The sequence below is a fragment of the Desmodus rotundus genome, chromosome 13 (genome assembly GCF_022682495.2).
Source record: "Desmodus rotundus isolate HL8 chromosome 13, HLdesRot8A.1, whole genome shotgun sequence".
Classification (NCBI taxonomy): domain Eukaryota; kingdom Metazoa; phylum Chordata; class Mammalia; order Chiroptera; family Phyllostomidae; genus Desmodus; species Desmodus rotundus.
In genome coordinates, this window is record NC_071399.1 from 24,900,519 (window position 1) to 24,920,098 (window position 19,580).

The window sequence follows — 19,580 nt, forward strand, 5'->3', positions numbered from 1 at the left end:
GAAGGGCGGCTCGTGGGGGTGCAGAGAGGGGGACAGGGAGCGAGTGTTTGGGGGCAGAGGTTCAGTTTGGGGTGATCGAACCACCCAAAGATGAACAGTGGTGATGGTTGACAACAATGACAATGTACTTAATGCCACTAAACTGTACACTTAAAAATGATTAATTTTATGTTATGCACAATAAATTTTTTGAAAAGATGAGGGTGAGGCAAGGGGCAGGGCTACTCACAATTACAGAGCTGCAGCCAGGAGAGCACATCAAAGGACACCCAAACCACACTGTCTGGCAATTGGCCGTCCCGAGGAGCAACCACGAAGAGGGGAAAGTCCTCTGTCAGCCAATCCTGAACCAACCGTGTCCACACCCAGATATGGCTTAGGACAAAGAAGAGCAACCATTCCACATGACCCAAGGAGGGGGAAGGGCTGGAAACAGAATTAGGCTCAGGAAAGATTTCAATACACTAAGCTAAGAACAGAGAGCTTCCGAGACGCACCTCTCACTTCCCTGGCCAGTCCTGAAGGGAGGCCTCGTCTTCCCGGAACAGGTCGCTGGGCTACTGCTATCCCTGCGACGGGCACCACAACGAATGTTCAGTGGGTCCAGCCTACATGCCAGGCCCAGGACAACGCTCCCCACAGTCTCATCTGTTCCTCACCAAATCCTATACCTGGCTATCAGTGGTCACTTCGGGAGGGAATCTGAGGGCTGGAGGGGTTCAGAGGTTTGCCCCGGGCTCCAGAGTAGTCAGATAGTGATAGAGGAAGGCTGAACCCCGGTGCAGAGCACGCCATGCCCCATCCATGGGCCCTGGGTTTCCGCGTACTTTCTCATACCCAAGTATGCTTTCACTGGTTCAAAGATGCTCAAGAGAAGTGCTTCTCACTGAAATTTGCTTCATCTCTTTTCCTGCCACAGGTATGGCCAAAACGGAACTAGAGGTGGAGATAGGATGTACGCCAACTGTCAGAGTGGGGAAATGGCTCTTTCCCCGACTTTTCCTCACTTCCTCAACATGACTTTGGAATGTAAAGTGCTCCTGATATGACCTCAATCCAAACTGCCAAGACCGGATTCCTCTGGCCAGGACCCCAGGTTTAGGGTCTACTCAGGAACTCTCCTATCTGAGACTGTGGGCGAGCCAGCAATGACATCACGACCCACCCGGCCAACTCCAAGGACGGAAGGCGCCTGGTCCAGCTATGGCCTGTGCACTGTCCAACCCAGCCCCGTGCACGGGAGGACTAGACTGGGGCTCAGGCCGTGAGCTGCCCTGCCCGTGGCCGAGCCCGTGTTTTCCCTCACGCGAGATGCCACAAGAACTCCTTCCAAGTATTTGCCGAGCTGTGAAGGAAAGCTGCGTTTTAGAGATCATCCATGACAGCTGTTACCCTGGGGCGACAGTTCCTTCTCCCACGTCCATCTAATTGTACTTTGACTGAACTAGATTTTTGAATGTTACAGCTCTTTACATACACACTCAGTCACCCAAAACAGGACATGCGATTCTCCTTAAACTTAATAAACAAGCGGTACATATTCACCTGGAAAGGAGCCTTCTTTCTCCTTTACAAAAAAAAAAAGGAAGTCCAATTTCCAAATCGCTGCCATCCCGTCATCCGTATTCACATCTGACAAACATTTATTTTATGCCTCCATGTCTAAGACGCTGTGCCAGAGACGATTTAAGTACAAGCAGACCTTGTTTTGTTCATTCTAAGATAGAGTATCTTTATGTTTGAACATGAAGTATGTTTTCTTTGTCAATGGTATAAAACAAGTGAATAGTGCTTCTCACGATTGACGGGCATCTCACGTTAGGTAAAATTACGGTACAAGACACAGCCCCTGCTCTCAAGCAGCTTACAGATGTTGCAATTACTGTGCTGGCAGCCAGTTCTCCTCTTCTGTGGGAGGAAACTCAGGGCTTACTTTGGAAAGGCTGAACCTACTCTTTGCGAGAGATCAAACTGCCCTTCGGAGGAAAACACTGTGCCTCCGAACGGCAGCGCAGCCAAGACACCTTGAAAAAAGAATGAGAACAAATTAGCAAAGGTGCAAGAACCTCCCAGAATATTTCTCCTAGGAAATACTCCCAAACACTACTTGTGAGAGCTTTTCTTTTTCTTTCCTATTTGACTCATTTTAGTGTCGCAAAGTATGGTTTTACTCTTTATGAGGAAACATATAAATGGGGGAGGAAAATCCTTCCAGAAGGCAGGGAAAATTTCTGGGGGCAAAGAAATCTTTTTCCACAGTGTGAAAATACTGCGCTAAAGAAGTTGCCAAGTGAACTCTCAAGCTCAAAAAACTGGAGGAGCCAGTACAAGAGAAAGCACTACACTCTCTTAGCAAAAATATACCGTCGTGCACGGTACTGCCAGAAGAGCTTAAGGGTGTTCGCAGATACTGGAGAAGCGAGAGGGAGACCAGAGGCACGGTCCTCACCTCAGAGCAATTATAAATCAGAGACAGCTATGGGCACTGAGTTGTTAACAGCAGGGTTATTAGTGTGGCAGCTTGCAAAGACTATATTGGCCTGTTTAAGAGAAGAGAGCAGCACCCTGTTGTCCCATAGCAGGAAACGCAGGGAGAGGACAGAAAGCAGATCAGTGCGTCCCAAGTTAAGCACAGCAGGCAGGCTGGCCGCCATGTTGAATTCACAGACTTTGCGCAGTCTAACTTTTGGCTTTCCCACATCTGGTGCTTGATCCAGGCTGATCCAGCTGCATTCCTGAGCATCAGCACACAGGTGTTTCTACTGATGCTTTTCCCTGTTGGGGGAAAAAATGTGTTCTGAACTGCGGGGTACAGTGCAGGGGTGGAGAGACTAATGGCCAAGCAAACCGGGCAGAGTGAAAAATGCACTGCCCCAGGAGGAGGCGGCAATAGGTTGGGCACGCAGGAGTCCGAGGATGAGCTGGCAGCAGGGCAAGTGTGCGTGCTGACCCAGAAGGAATGCACTGCTTGCTCCTGGGGCTCACAGAGAGCCTTCCAACAACCTGATGTCTCCCCGTCGGGGATGTCAGGGCCACTTAATGCAAAGTTTGATCCCTGAAGTAGGGAGTAAAGCTTTCTTTCTCTTTTCTCTTATGTGTCAGCTTACACTGCCGAATTTCTTTGTTTCCTAACTAAATCCCATCAGTGTAGCTGACTGCCTCCCTTACTTGAAATGAACTAAGCGAGGGAACAAGCTTCTCAACAAGGCTGCATTCTCCAGGGTGCCAAGAAGGGCAGAGCTAAGCTCAGCCCCTGCGAGGAGAGGGGAGACCCCTGTTTATTGTCTTAGAAGAACATTACAAACAAAAAAATCAAAAAGTCTCTGCTGCATCCAGATCAGAGAAGCCTGGCATGGACCATAACCATGCTGGCTGCAGAAATGCCTCCAGGGCCAAGACCAGAGGCTGTTTGTCTTCTCCTAAATGAACGCTAAGAGTAAAAGAACACCAGCTGATAAAGTCGGATTCCTTACTTGTGAAATAAATGAACTTGAGAAGATGACCTATAGGGTCCAGGAGGAAGTCAAAATTTCTATGAACCCAAGAAGAAAATAATCTCTGAGCTAGAAGAACACAGTTCCAAAACAGTTAATCACTCAGATTCACCAAAACCTGATGGGTTATTAAAATAACATATAGCCCCCCCCCCACCCTCCCAAGAAGCTGTGAGCAGGTGCTTGCTGACTTCGTGGGTGCCTACTGCAGTGAGGAAAAGAAGTCCATCCAGGAGAGTCACCTGAGCACCCTCTAGTCCCTTACCCTACACCCTAAGGTCAACCTTCCAAATTCAAATTCTTCCCCAAGGCTTGACTCTTCAGCTCACGTCTAGGGAATGTCTCCAGTCTCACTCCTGTTGCCACAAGGCCCCAGCCACCAGAATTGTGGTGGGTCACTGGGGGAGACTAGAAGAGACCTGATGATAAGTTCCCACTGGTATGTTCCAGACAACAACCTGAGCATAAGCGTGGGGGCTCCTTGGCATTAACTTTGGCCTTGAGTTCCCACAGCCCTCTCCTCAGCCAGTGAGTTATAAAACGACTCCACAGTTTCTAAGAAATGAGTGATTAGTGTTTGTTCAGGATTTAAACATTTTTTCAATTAAATTTTGGCTTATTCTAGGTAAGTATTTTTGAATATGGCATCTAGCACAGTGCTTTGCACTCAAGAAAAACTGAATGAATGAGATGCCCGAATCAATGAATAATCAGACGCATTGAATCTGAGCTCCGCAATAGGAAGACACTGCATGCCAGTCACCTCCACATACTGGACACACTCGGTTCCGGAGTTTCTATCACACTTCCCCCAGGAGCTGGGCCAATAGAAATCATATGACCATATACATCAGCTAATACACTATATTTTTTGGACTATAAGATGTACTTTTCCCCCAAAATTTGGGAGGAAAATGGGGGGTGCGTCTTACAGTCCAAATGTAGCGTACCTGGCTCGTGGGGCGGGGGGTAGGGGGGAGGCGGTGGAGCAGGGTTTGTTTTTTTCCCCCCTACTTTCCTCCTTTAAGACCTAGATACATCTTATAGTCCGAAAACTACGGTATTACCCTGCAGAGATTAATATGACTCCCTGGATTTGATGACATGTGAGGGGTCCAATTCCTAACAGTAAGTATGGTGGATTTACGGTATCTGAAGAGGGTCAATGAAATCTATGAGAGTGGCCCCTTAGTTACCCCTCCTAAGGATGTCCTGGGAACACAGCCATACCTAAGCAGATTCTTCCTGCCCCAACCACGCAGCAAAAGGCTTCTCATCAGGATTTCTGAGAGAGTTTATTTATGTCCCTTTTCTCTGTACCCAAAGGCATCTCTAGGAAGGCATCTCAACCCCGTTTGTGGAGGGAGAGCTTGCAGCTGAGGCAGTGTGGGCACCCCCAGGCTTTCTGGCAGGCGGCCCAGCAGGCTCAGCCTGGCATTCAACGCCTCCTGGCCAAGCAGGAGTGTGAACTTTGAGAAGCCAGTGCCACTTCGGTCAGATGGAGGGTAATCAGAGCCCTCCACGATAATTTTAGTTGAGTTCATTTAAAACGACAGCAAGAAAAAGTGTGTGACAAACACAAGCAGGAAACTGCGGAACAGACCAAGTCTTCCTCGCGGTCCTACTGCCCTCCACCAAGAGCGAAGGAGGCGGGCAGGGACACCCCGTGTAGAAACAAAGTACGCAGAACGCATTCATCCTCAAGAAGCTGTCTGTGGCAAAGGGTCCGAATTCCCCCACTCGTCTTCAGCCACAACGGCGACCACCCAAGAGCGTATCTGTCACATGCACGACTTCCTCGAACTCGCACGTGCACGTACGTGTGTGTGTGTGCAGCTCATTCAGACGTGGCGCTCTGCCAGTACAGGCCCTTCCGAGCACTTCATGATGTTTAAGATTTGCATTGCCCACCACTCTGCATTACCTGGTAAGAACTCAGTACAACATCCAGCCTCAGGGACACCACGAGAAATGCAGGCACCACGAGAAACGCCCCGCTCGGCGCCAGGCTGAACCTGTCCTTCAGCAAAGCAGGCCTGGCCTGAACCACTTCGCAGCATCCATATAAAATACAGGCAGGCTCGAGGGAGTCGGCCCTTCCAATGGACGTGGTTAACAATTACTTTTCCCAGAGGAGAGACCCTCAGCGTGTCTGGAGCACAGGTCTTCTGCGGGGCAGACTACAAGGCGCCATCCCTGAAAGGCCACCTGAGACTGGTTCCCCAGGACGTATCCAGCCCTGCTCCCGGGGCTCTAAGGGCTGACTCGAAATTCCCTTTTAACCCTGAGTGATTTGGGAAAAAGGGAGAGAAATTCCAGTACTGTGGGGATGTCAATTTTCTTTGCCCAGAAAGACCTGCTAGGGGCCCCTCCTCTGACTCCCGCCTCCCAGGGAAGGCACCGCCCCCTCAGCCATTTCAGATCCTGGGTAGGGTGGTGCTGACACCTAGGGGTGGGTGGAGAAAGAGCCAGTGTGGAGGGAAGGCCAGCCCAAGCTGCCCGCTGTACCTCCAGGGAGTGTCCAAGGAGTGGTGCTTCCCCCTACTTCCCGTCCACCAGCCCCCAAGTCTACAGCCCCCACTCCGAGACAAGGTCCCCAAAAACCTGTCCAGTAGCCTCCCACACAGAAGGACAAACACAGAGTTTGACTTTAGCCTCAAGAAGCTGTTCGGCAGGCACGTGGGCCAGGAGGAATGCCAAACCTCCCCACGGAGGCCACGGACGCTCTCTTACCAAACTCGCTCGCACAGAGATGTTCGATTATGGCTTCAGACTTCAATTCGTTGTCACAGGGAGGACACACAGTTGTGCCTAGGAAGGGAAGGGGGAGAAAAAGGGGCTGTGAGTTATGGGATTAGGGGGTGCAGAGAGGAGCGCTCCTGGGAAAGAGATCAGCCCACAACCAGAATGAAAGCAGTGAAAGGTCTTCTGAAATTTCTGAAGGGCAACCGAGAATCAAAATGAAGGGTCCTAAAGCCCAGGACCTAAAGCTATAAAGACATATGATTTCTTGAAAATTTGAGGGTCAGAGCTATAGAATATGGCACAACCACTTAAAGCAGCGACATCAGGGTCTGGGTAGGAGTGCGTCCTCCAACTGCGGCTTGATGGGGTATGGTGGGTCCCCGGGGAAAGTTAATTTATAAACCAAACACATCTACTCCAGTTGCTTGGTTCCTGTTCTTTCTCCCCTCCCTTTTAAATATCCTGCCCCCCTCCCATCTGATTCCTGCCCCCTTCCCCTCCCCAAACTCCCACGACGACAGCAGATCAATCTGATGGGCTCTCAAGGAGCCAAGAAAGAAAATTCAGCCAGACTCATGAACTGTAACCCTAGGCCCTGAATACCCACCCCTCTCCAAAAGGGCTATTGCTAGCAAGGGCTGCCAAATGCGAGGACAGAGCTGGATGGGAGAGACACTCTGCAGGCATTTTCATGGTACTGCGAAGTGCTTTGAAGAGGAAATATGTGTGTGGCCTGCAAGAGGGCCACTGATAAATGGCTAAGCCCCAGGGGGAAGAGGCATCTGAGGCCAGGGCTGGATACCTCCTCCAAGCCAAAATGCTACTGATGCTGGAGGGATCCCAGGAGATAAAGTATCTCTTTGGAAAGGCAGGAAGAATATGGTACAGTGAATCCCAAGAAGGGTGCAGGCAGCTTATCATCATAACCACCGTCACCATTATCACCATCACCACCACTGTCACCATCTTTCAAACAACTTGGAGTTTGATCCATGATCCAGGAAAGCATCAGCACGCTCTAAGGGCACTCCATTCTTGGCACAGCACTCTAAGCCACGCCAGGCTGGAGCTAAGGACACAGGAAAATCACCTCAAGGAAGTATATGGTGCACTGAGCGACCTCTGCTCAAATAGAAGGCTCTTGGTCCTCTTCTTCTTCCCTTCCCAGTCCATGACTTCTGGGATAGCATCTCCTCCTTCGAGAGCTCCGCTGTGGCTCAGTTAGGTGGGCAAAGCCTCCCGAGATGGAGGATAAGCAGGGGGCTGCACAGCCCTCCCAAGCCAATGCTGCTCCCAGGACACAGCTGGTCCAGAGCTGGCCACACAGCCACCACTTGAAGCAGGGTCCCTACATGGCCCAGCAGAGGCCACATGCCTCAGTCTTTGTTGACAGTTCCTCTCCCATCTCTATCCCCAGGGCCAAACGCCGTCCACATTCTCAGTGCAACAAGAACCACAGCCACACTCCAAGCAGAAGACTGTGGTGTGGGACTGTGTTTTGGCCCAGATGTTGGAAATTTGCTTTTCACCCAAAAGCAAATCTGAGACTGGTAGTGTTTTACATATGGTTCTTGCTTCCATGGGGAGAAAAACAGGGAAAGCAAGTCCTGCAATATGGGAAGGACCGTGTGACTTCTAGTGGGAGAGTCAACTGTGTTTGGGGGTTTTCCTTGCGTAGGTGATTTTTTTAAAAAGTGGAAGCTATCACACTGCAAGGTTCTACGAATGTACTCTTGACCAGACAAGCGGCAGGTCCCCATCTGCTCCGTGGATCTCGTCTAGACACTTTGGGTTCCCCGAGGCTCTCTGTACCCCACTGGGGCATTTCCCTCAGGGGGCACCTCCATCAGTGCCTCTCAGGGCGCAGGAGCTCCTTGAGGTGAGCTCTGTGTGTTCTCCACGTGGCTTTCCCCCACCTTGCTTTCCTTCCAGCTGACTACAGAGCAGCAGCGGCCCGATCCAGAACAGGGAGGAATGTGTAATGCAATATTAATCTGTGCCCCCTCCGATTGTCCTTGGGGCCCCACAGGCTGCCTCCGCAGGAGAAATCCACCCGTTCATCTGCCTGAGAGGTAGAACTAAATCGCTGTTTTAAAGTATATTTAAAATAATATTTAAAGCAAAGGAACCAAAAACTAAAACGTTTTGTGTTTTATTAACATTTAAAGGGGAGTAGAAGACAAAGTCCAATACCAGAATCAGGATTAAGTGAATTTTAAAAATCAATGTGTACACACACACACACACACACACAGCGCCTTCTCTCTCTCTCTCTCTCTCTCTCTCTCTCTCTCTCTGTCACAGGGCAGGTCTTCCCGGGCCAGGTTCTGGATACAGGGGGAAGAGACTCTGTGGAAGGCTCTCAGGCATAATGAGGGCACTGTGGCCTCCACAATCTGTGACTAAAGCAGCCAAGCTGATTTAATGCACAACACGCCTAAACAACAACAAAACTAAACTAAAAGTATGTGCTTGTTCATCTGACTTCAATAGCAAAACCTGGCAGGGAGGAGGGACAACAACTTATCAGAGTGCACAGGTCTGATGTAAGTGCAAAACTCAGAAATTACACTCCTGGAAAAGGAACCATTGCCTCTCCCCTAACAGATGCTCGATGTGGCTTGGACAATGACCTTTGCAGGGAAAGGTGTCTTTTGCCTCATTTCTCATTATTGAGTTCATTTTTAATAACATGTGGCCACAAAGGGCTGCCCAATACCCCATAACTGTACATGCCCAGGACGTAAACAGAAACCAGCCAAATCATGCAGAGATCTGTTTGATGCTGCTGCTTTGAGAACTCAGTTTTAATTTTAAAGAATAAAATGAAGAATAAAAGAATAAAAAGTGTGTATACTTATTGTCATCCAAAAGTACCAGTCTTTATTCAGGAGCCACCAACCATAACTGCGGTTCACCTCAACCTCCCCCGACACCTGCCCCCCCCACACACACATACACACAGCCCTCCCTCCCCTGGGGAAGTTTCATGGGGCTCCCCTCCCACTGAGTGGCTGTCATCCTGGGGGGGAGCAGATGCCCTTTCAAGGCAGGGCCTCGCACCAAAAATGCCGAGGGTGAGCCAGTTCCCGAGTCACACACCTGACTGGCCTTCTTACAGCCTTTCTCTCTGCTCAGTAGCTGGTCCTGGGGGGTGACTGCCTGTTCACTCCTGGGATGGAGGAGAGAGAGGAGGACGGTGCAAAGGCCCAGACCGGAGGTACCAGACAAATGGAACAGCAGCCAAGGAAAGAAGGGCCTTTTGGGGGTTCAGCTGGGAAGATTCTTTCCCCGTCACAGGTAGGCACCCCAGCCAGCCTCCCGATCTTCCCCTCAGAAGATATACCCCCAAAGGTCTTCGTGTCCACCAACTAACTGTCCCAGAAAGACAAGCGGACACAGCCCAAGCAGAGCTGGCCATGGCCTCTCTGGGCAGGTCTGGGCTGGGCTAATCCCTCAGTGGCCGGTGGAGGAAGGGGAGAAGGGAAGTCCTGGGGGCTGCAGGGGATGGCTCCACACCAAAGAACACAAAGTGCTTTGTTTGCTCTAGGTAATTGCTCAGCCTTCGCTCTCAAAGGGCTGCACTTCCCAAAGGTTAACCCTGTGCAGACACCCAGGAAGCGGAGAGCAGAGGTGCCCAGACTTGGCCACTGCAGGCAAGCTGCTGTCTTTCCCTCTCTGGCAGCCGGGCCCCATGCCACCCAGCATCAATCATTTTGAACCGATCTTCTCCATCCCTAGGATAAGAAAGTGCAACAAAGTTCAGGGTGCCCCTTTTCTCACATCTACCCTCACTTCAGTCTGGGGGAACACGCCCTTCAGTGGACATGTCTTTTTGGCATCACAGAAAGGTGGGCAAAGTCAGCAAGCAGCCAGCCCCCCACCAGAAGCCCCCTCCTCGAAAAAGCCCTCGAGATGCCTTCCCCTGTGCTAGGTACACCTGGGCATGACTCCCCATCTCAAACAATCTCCACATCTTCGAGACTCAACTCTGCTTCCAAAGAATTCAGGGTTGAATTCACTCCTATACCACGTGCTGGGAGGTTCTGCTTGTTTGTTTTGTTGCCTCTCCGAGATTTGCCCCTCCACCTACCCCCCCCAAAAAAAACACACTCAAGAATTGCCCTTTAAATGGGAGGAAGTTCAAGGAACCTCAGGCCAACCCTGATGCTGTTGGGAAAGTCTCCAATTTGCAGAACCCCACTCCCCAAGGAGAGACGAACAATGAACTAATTACACTTTTATCTTTCTAATTACCTGCGGATTTGTGTAAATGAGAAAAGCAGGGGGGTATGCAAGAATGAGAAAGAAGAGACTTTCCATCCCCCAAACCTCTCCAAGCTGTTACCTGAAAGGGGTGGAATACAGAAATTCCCAGTTTCTAAACTTTCTTTCCCAGCCAGTTCCGCAGCTTGGGCTACTTGGCTGAATGACCTAGTTAAGAAAAGAGTTGTTGTTTGTTTGTTTGTTTGTTTGTTTTAAATCCTCATGGAACCTATGAAAATAAAGCCATGCCTTAGCATGTCCTCGGCCTTTCTGAGCTTTGGTTGTTTTCCCTTAGGCGCATCCCGCCTGGGGTGTTAAAACACTTGGATGGGGACTCGGTTCCGTTCCAGAGGAGAGACGAGCTCTCCTTTCATTGGGAGCTTAGGATTTTTTTTTTCAGGTATGAAAAAGCGAGACTGGACCCCAGAAACAGCCGCTCCAGGTGCAGGACCAAGTTTGTGTGTGGCCGAGGCACAGCCCCGGCTGCCGGGCAAGCCTCGTGGTCCGTGCACCTGGGTCGGGAAAGGAGCAAAACAACACCTCGGATGGAAGGGAAGCTTTGAAAATCCTTCTGCTCAGCTTGAGAGAATAAGGATCATGTCCGAACTCCGGGGTGGTGCAGCAGCCGGAGGCCGGGGTGGCAGAAGCGTTCCCACAGCCCCCGCTGCCGCCCGGCGGTCTCGGGGTCCCCAGCCGACCGGGGCGTCGGAAGGGGTGGCCTTACCTTGGGGTTTGGAGGCTTCGGTGGCATTGGGCGGGGTCATGGCGATGCAGACGTCCCCCTCGGGAAACTTGTCGCACTTGAGCATCTCGGGCCAGTAGAAGCCAAAGAACTGCATGACTGGCTCGCACGAGTCGCGCACGGCCTCGCAGAGCCAGCGGCAGGGGTAGATGGGCCGGTCCAGGCAGACGGGTGCGAAGAGTGAGCAGAGGAAGACCTGAGTGCCGATGTGGCAGTTCTTGTTGAGCAGGGGCACCCAGCTGCTGGCTTGCTGCTTCACCTCGGCCATGGTCTCGTGTTCCAGCAGATTGGGCAGCACCATCTTCTTGTAGCCCACGTTGTGGCACAGTCGCAGGTCCGCCGGGATGTCCACGCACTGCGGCGGCTTGGTGTAGAAGCGCCCGCTCTGGTACGAGCCGATGTCCGACTGGAAGCTCACGTAGTCGTACTCGCTGGCCGAACCCGCAGCCAGCAGCCCGGCGGCCAGCACCAGCAGCACGCCCCCGGCGGCCCCGCGCCGGCCCCCAGCGCCGCGCCCGCTGCCCATGCTGGCTCGGCTCACTCACACTCCTGCGACGTCGGGGGTGCCTCCGCCGCCTCCCCGCGCGTGTCCCGCCGCAAACTTCCAGGAGTCTCCGGGGACAAAAGGCGCCTTCCCCACCCGGCCCGGATCCGCGGTCGCGCGCTCCTGCCCAGTCCTCGGCGGTGGCGGCGCTCGGCCTGCCGCGGGGAGCGGAGCGTGCGCGGCCTGAGTGCTGCGGGGGCTCCTGAGCGCGCGGCACCTACTCCCGAGGCTGCAGGACCGGAGTGCCCCGTGCTCCTGTTGCAAAGCCCTCTGAGTCTCCCCGCGCAGCCAATCAGCTCCGAGCTGCGGAGAGCCGCACTCATTTAGCACGTCAGTCATCGGCGAAATTAGCCAATCGCTGTACTCGCAACAGGGGCCGGTTTACTAGAACGCAACACAGGTCAACACCCCTTAAAATACAAAATCAAAGAATAAATAAATAAAAGAACAAGGAGATAAAAAGAGAAAACAGGAAACTGAAAGGAAGAGAAAATAGAAGTGCGGGGTGGATAAAGAGAATGTTTAGCGCTGTAATTAACTTGCGTCGGATCGCAGAGAAGCAAGGAATTTAACAGTTCTTGAAAATCCTTAAGATAATGAAGACTTTTTTTTTTAACACTTCTTCCTCATTTCAAACGGCAGCCCACCAGACAAGCAGCTCACCTCCTCGATTTTGTTCTCTGTAGCTGCACTTCGACAAAAGCAAGTAGTTTCCCAACAAACCGAGGCTCAGGAAGGCAGAAGAGACAGAGGTCTTCTTTAAATCCCCAGCCGGCCGGGCTCGGCTCCCGCAAAGACCACTACAAGGTGCGTAGTTGGGGCCGTTTGCTGGTTTTAAAATACAGCACTTTTCCAGGTGGGACAAGCGGACGGTGGCCCTCCGACACCGGAGGCACTAGGTAAGTGTTGCTCAGTGTGGCGGGAAATACCGCTTGCAAAGGTGTTGGGTTTCGGAGGACAGTTAAAAAAAGAGGGGAGGGGGCCTCCACAAGCCCCAGCCCGCCAGCGTGTTTGTGTGTGCACGCATATCCACACTGACATGTTTGTGGTGTAGAGAGCCAAAACATTAAAAACACATGTGCACTTATCAGCGTGGCGTGTGTAAATATCAAATCCATCACTCCAGCAAACATGCCACATTCATAGCTGGCCCAGGACCCTCGAGTCAAAACCGAGGGCTCCCGTTAAGGCAGAAAGCAAGGGGAGAATATTAGAAACACAGCTGGGCCTTCTCACCTAGCCCCCCAGGAACAGCAGCGCCCCTGCCACCCTCCACCTCAGAGTCCCTGGGAATTCTTTATGTTTCAAACATTCGGAGAGCTGGTGGCAGTGTGACTATGACCGACCCCAGAGACAGGAGACAACAGCACGCAGTTCCTCGAGTCCGCTGGGTCTGCACTGCGTGTGCCCTGAAGTGTGGGTGAAAGGAGGCAAAGGATGCTGAAAAAACCCGCATCTGAGCGGTTGTGGTACTGCCCCACGTGGCAAATGGGCCACAGATCTCATTGCTCAAGGCAGACACTGTAGGAGGCGCTGCCTTGCCAGCGGCTTGTTTGTAAGGCTCCAGGGAAGCTGGCTTTGGACTCTGCAGACCAAATTTCTTGATGGAAAGATTCCAAGTAAAGCTACTTGAGTTTGTGAAGAAGCGAGACTGTTTTCTTAAAGCACTCGTGCCCATATGGAGATTGCGATTCCACTGTGCACGCAAAACGCATCTGCAGATGGTCAGACCTCTCTGTCATTTCTAGGCTAATGAAAGGTCCGCCAAAGTGAGAGGAGCAGATGGAGAGAAAGAGATGGAAAGAGATAAAACAAGAGGTTGGATGGCAAAGGGTTAATCCCTAAACAATTGGTAGTGCTCAGCTGAGAAGCTGGGGAAGACATTCCTCACAGAGAATAGACTGCAGGAGACCTGGCAACTGTGTCTCAATTCAAGGGGCATTTAGAGAAAAATGCTGTTTGGTAGGGGGTCCTTTTCTCCCCTCCAGCCAGGCCCTCAGTCCCAAGCCAAATGTGTCTGTTTACTCACTCCTTGGAAAGAGTTGTGTTAGTAAATAACATCCTCTCACCTCTCAATCCCGGCTTGGCTGCCTTCTCATTCATGTTTGCAGAGTTTCCCAAATGGTGGGAGAACTTGAGTCTGTCCTCCGTTACAGTTCTGGAAATCCGTCCAGGTGACCGTGCCTCCACCAGTCCTGGAGTCTCAAGTCAGGAGTAAATCTCGCAAATCCGTTCCTGGGAGGACCTCGCCTGTGCCTGGCGGATCCCCATTGACTTTGATCACCCACAATCCTCCCCTGCACTTCCCACCCCCAGATGGTCTCACTGCTTTAGAGAGAGGCCTCTTCGGCCATGCGGCCATGCGGGGTACACAACCATCTCCAGGACAAACAGGAAGTGTGGCTGTAAATAAGACCCCGGAATCCTAAACCCCGGACATTTCTAGCTCCTTCGAAGGCCCAGCTGGAAAGGAAGGACTTGGGTCTCAGTCCCACTGACAGACTTTAACCTACACCTGGAATTTTGGAGGGTGACTGCCAGTCAGTCAGTTCACGTGCCCTGCAATGGAGCCACGCCGAAGAGCCTCGGCGCTCAGAACAGTTTTTTGGTTTGTTTGCTTGTTTGTCTTTTTTCAAGTTTTCAAAGGCTTGCACTTCAAAGCCCAGTCTCCCTTTTCCTAATGACAAGAATGTGTGTGTGTAGAGGAGAAAGTTCTAGAACAATGGTTCTTTAAACATGCTATTGACATGACAGAGCTCCTAGAAACCAGGGTTCTTGCATATGAGAACAGGGGCAAAATACAGTTTTCAACTTGTGGTTTTCATTTCAAAAAAGTTCTGATTTCCCCACACTGCCAGATGCCTGTACATGAAAATTGGAAGTGCGTTGCCTGTTGCTTCATAAACCAGCTCAAGGAGGCATTCTTCGGTCTCCCTGTTGCCCAAATCCGACTGTCAGGCCAAGCAGGGTCACCAAAAGGCCTCCCAGGTGCCTACCTGGTGGCCTCTTCCCACACACAGAGCTCCTTCCTGCCCTCCCCTAGCAAAGCTGGGGAGTGGGGAGAGAGAAGCTTTTCCACCCTGTTCCTTTTATTCTGTTCCATTATCATATCATCACCAATTTTTATGCCTCTCCAAAGATACACTCGGAATCCTCTCCCATCAGCCAGGAATAGTACAGGGAGGCAGGAGGGTCTCTTGCCTATGGCTGGGTGGTGGCGGCTTTGGGGCCATGCAGAGAAAAGCATTCTTGCCCAGAGTCAGGAAATAGGAAGTAGGGCCTGGATTCTGCTTACAGGCTGGGCAACTGGCACTTTATCCCTCTGGCCTTGGAGTTCTTTGTAAATCAGAGCTACAAAGCCTGCCCTGCTACCTCATGAAGTAAAATATGTGACTGATCGATAGCTAGTGTGAGGGAGACACATGGGCTTTTGGTAAAATATGAAAAATTTTGAAGGGATGCTCTCTATAAGACATCATGAAGTACAGTAATGTTCTTACTTGGACAAGCTTCTTTTCCATTCTGCCCAGTGGAGGTGCAAATACTGTGCGCACCGTATTGATCTCGAGCCCCTCTGACTCAAGAACTGGGCTGACATGCTACCCAGGGTTTGGGGATGTCTAGGAAGACTCAGAAAAACTTGGAGTCGAAGGCAACCCCCCCCCATGTGAATGAGGCGCTGTCTCCTACCTGCACGCAGAGCCCCTGCGCACGCTTCACCGCAGCACACACCTTGAAGTCTTATAACTTCTTGCTTTGGGGTATCCACACGACTGTGAGCTCGCGAAGGGCCAGCATCTTGCCTTATTTTGTCTGCCTTATTGCTGCCTCCCAGCATGTAGCATGGTGCCAGGCACACAGTGAATGCTCAATAAGGCCTTGCAGGCCGAGAAATGCATGAACATGTAGTAGAGGGACCAGATCTGTGAAATATCCAGGCTAAGAGAAGTACTACACTGGAGCATTGATTCTGCACTGCATTTCTGAAAACCAAGGCAATATGTTAGCATGAATCACTCACATAGTTGTCTTTGTCTGCAGGAATGGAAAATCTTTCCTAGATCTGACTCCTGAGAGGACCGATCCTCAGAGCCTTTTGCGAAGACTGTAAGCAGAATGTGGGACTTTTGTATTGGCTCTCCTCCCATCCCACAGCTGATCTGTGGACAGACGCCACATCCAAGTCCACTGTCCTCCCAGGGCGTGCCCAGTAGGCTGCTCAGTAAAGAATGGGTTAGTGAATGTAGTGGACAATTCCAAAATGAAAACAGAACTTCCTGTAAATCTAACCTGGATGCTGACCCCCAGACCCTAATGCAATCCTGTGCAAAAGCAGGGGCTGGTGCCTAGACAGCTGGGGAATCTCTGACAGCACCTGGGATTGAAGTGGAGGCCAAAGAAGCTAGAATGGGGCTCTGCCTATAACACCTGGAGCCAGATCCTGGTTTCAGAGCTCAAAGCTTCGCCAGGACACCACAGAGCAGGAGAACTGGGCCTTTAGGGACCTCTCCTTTCTGATGATCCCTGGGAGTGAAAGTGAAGTGGCACATGCTTCGGTGAAGTGAAGGGAGGCGCGTAAATCTGCTGAGACAGCTGCAGGGAGGGCAGCTCACAGCAGACACATTCCCCTAGGAGCCTTGTGCTTATTTACCTAACCCTTGTGGCAGACTCGCCAGACGGCTCCACTGCCTTTCTCAAGGGTTGGAGCTGGGAACAACTCGGATATAAATGAGGTGTTGGTGTGGAGCAGTGGGAGAGGGCCCATCAACACACCCCTCCACCCTTCAGGAGGGCCTTTCCTTCCCCTCAGGTTCTGTTGACCTCACCCCTGGCTGCGAAGGCGCTCACCTCCAGGGCTCCACCTGGGCCAATGAGAGGCCTCCCGCTCCCGTCTCCCTCCTCCACCTCAATAACCCAGTCCCCATCCGAAATGCACTGTCCAGCTGGGATACGGCACAGTGCCCCACGAAGAGTAAGCTACCTTCCCGGAGTCTTTTTCTGTTTGCACTCTATGTACATTATCACACTGGGGGCTCGCAGAAGGCCTCAGAGCTGACGGCAAGTTTGTTATTCCCATTTCACAGGGGAAGACGCAGAGGCTCAGAGTGGGGGGACCAGTCTACCCATCGCAGAGCTCTGCTGCGGGACAGACTGTCCTGCGCCCCAATCTTTATTGACTCCGCCCTGGGCCCAATTGCCTTTGCTAAATGCCAGCCCTGGGGAGAGAAACCCAGAGACCCTTTGGCTGTCATTGACTTCTATGCTGAATTCATTTCTCAGACTCTTCCAAGAGGTCAGCTCAAAGGAAAAGATGGATCTGAAAGGGGAGAGGATGGAGAGATAGGTCTGAAGGTCTGGGCAGTGTCTGAGGTGTCTTTCTGTGGGGTCCTGGGACAGAATAGTATGATGCAGCAAGTGCCTGAGAGGCCAGTCCTGGGTTGCAGAGGTGACCACAGTGTTCAGTGCAGGCAGCTGCCATTAAACCCTGTGTCTCTGACCTGCCATCATGGAGATGCCCAGAAGAAACGCTCTAGGGGAGGAAAGATTGTGAGCCACCCAAAGAGGGAGGGGTCACAATACACCCATGAGAGAGCTGGTCCAGTGTGTAAGGCAGGAGGTCTATTTATGGACAGTTTGAGAGTTCCATGGTCTTTCTAGGGGTGATATTAAAAATATTTAAAATCTAGTATGGCGAAACCAATCAGATCGTACGCCAGACGAAAACCACCTGTGCTGCCCTACAGGCATAGGAGGGCTGGACCCTGGGGCAGTTGCGACAGAGGTGTGAGTAGATACGCAGTTCCCAGGATGCACCAGGCTGCCTCCCGCCTCTGTGCTGAGCTCATGGTGCCCCCACAGGCTCTGCTGTCCTCCCAGCCCTTTTCCAAGACTCAGCGCTTCCCCTTCTCTTAGCAGGCCACTCCCCTGGGTCTCCCAGCTAGAAGTGGCCAGGAAGCTCTTCCCTCTGCCCTGCACACCACAGCTATCTGAGCATTTCTCCTCACTGTTTGCTCATTTACATGTCTGAGCTCCTCTAGAAGCTTCTGGAGAACGGAAACTATATCTCTTGTTTGTCCTCGTATCTCTAGTACTTAGCCCAGTGTCTGCCACGTGGGAAGTGCACAGACATGGGATCAGTGAGTGAGACCAGTTTGAGCACTGAGAAGTAAGTACAGGTCGTTAAGTGGCACACAGACAGCCGTACAGGGCAGGCACCTTGACCCTTCCTCTTCTTCCTGTCTGGAATTCAGATGTGATACCAAGAGGTACAGCAGCTATCTCGCACCAATGAGACCACAAGCATGTGGATAAATGCCCACACACTAGGATGGAGGAACAGAGAGATGGAAAGAAACTGGGTGTTAAGGAAGGACCTGAGTGGTCTACCCTGGAATTCTTATTAGGTGAAACTTACACTCTGCTAAATGACTGCTTAACTCCAAGTCATTTGGGTTTTCTCTTTCATACAGCGAGAAACAAACCTAACTGATGTGAGTCTATAATTTAGGGACTCTCCTAGAAGACGAGGAACTCAAAGGTTGAAAGTTCTAATTTTTACTATCTCCTAGGACTGTTTAAAGTGCAATCCCCAAACCAGCAGCATCAGTGTCTCCTGGGAACGTGTCAGAAATGCAGAACTCAGGCCCCACCCCAGATCTATTCAATCAAAATTTTCATTTTAACAGGATTCCTAGGGGAACCCTATGCATATTGAAGACCAAGAAGCAACATCCTAAGAAACTCTTCCATGTACCTAGAAGTTTGTATATCTTTCTTCCACTTCTACGAGGTCTGTCCAGAAGGAATCCAGGCATATAATATAAAAAAATAGAGACATTTATTGAAGAAGATATAAGATACAAGAAACATTGTACATAGGATAATGATGCCTCAGTCCCCTTCAGAGTAGGTACCTTGGGACCTCATACAGTTCTCCCAGTTGCCATCAGCTGGCTCGTTATATTTTCCTGAATATGTCTGAAATGTCTTCCCTTTTGAAGGTGATTTTAATTTTGGAAAAAGCCAGAAGTCGTGGGGCACCAAATCTGGTCTGTAGGGGGACTGAGTCACCTGGGTGATTTGACATTTCACAAAAAAACTCTGCACGAGGCATGATGCATGAACGGGTACATTGTCGTGATGAAGCTGCCAGTCACCAGATGCCCATAGCTGCAGCCTTCTGAATCACCCAAATAGTTTCTGAGGAAGAATGTTCGAGCTTAATGCAAAATTTGATGCAGATTTGTTGCTCTATTCACTCAGTCATTCTGAATGCGACGGCCACACAGTACACATGCTCACTCAATGGTGTCTACCACCCCCACTGGCTAGTACAGTGAAGTCGTCATTGTGCACACATGCGCATTCCACTCTCCTCGGCCGCCAGGTTACATCAGTGTTGCGCAAACCGTTCTCATTATGTTAACGATGGCTGGACTTTTTCCAAACAGACCTTTCATTCCTATGGCTGTGAAACACCGTATTCTAAGTGTCAGTGGAGTTCTTGCACACGTGCACCTGCATGGCTGTCTCCCCCGACTTAGCACCCCACTGGAGGGGGCTTATGAACCCCCCCTTTTCAGAAGACTGATTCAGAGAGGCTCATCTGCTTTCCCATGTCCAGGGCATTCAGACACTCTTTTAACGATGAAATCAAGTTTGCAGGCAGAAAGGATGGACAGGCAACCCTTTCCCTAAGGAAGCAGTGCTGCGGGAACACTACAAAGTCACAGGGTAGGGTAGGCAGCAGAGAAGCCCTGCCGCTTGGCCCCTCTGAGGCCGACTGCAG

General features: G+C 51.2%; 1 protein-coding gene across 1 annotated transcript in view; it reads right to left on the reverse strand.

The window, feature by feature from the left end:
- The window catches only part of SFRP1 (secreted frizzled related protein 1), a 37,837-nt gene extending 25,790 nt beyond the window's left edge, over positions 1 to 12,047 (reverse strand). The window contains exons 1-2 of the mRNA XM_024578955.3: positions 11,230 to 12,047; positions 6,228 to 6,305 (exon numbers count right to left, since the gene is read on the reverse strand). Of these exons, the coding sequence (XP_024434723.2) occupies positions 6,228 to 6,305; positions 11,230 to 11,773 (622 nt within the window). The 5' untranslated portion in view covers positions 11,774 to 12,047. The remainder of the gene's footprint in view (positions 1 to 6,227; positions 6,306 to 11,229) is intronic.
- Between the last annotated feature and the right edge of the window lie 7,533 nt (positions 12,048 to 19,580).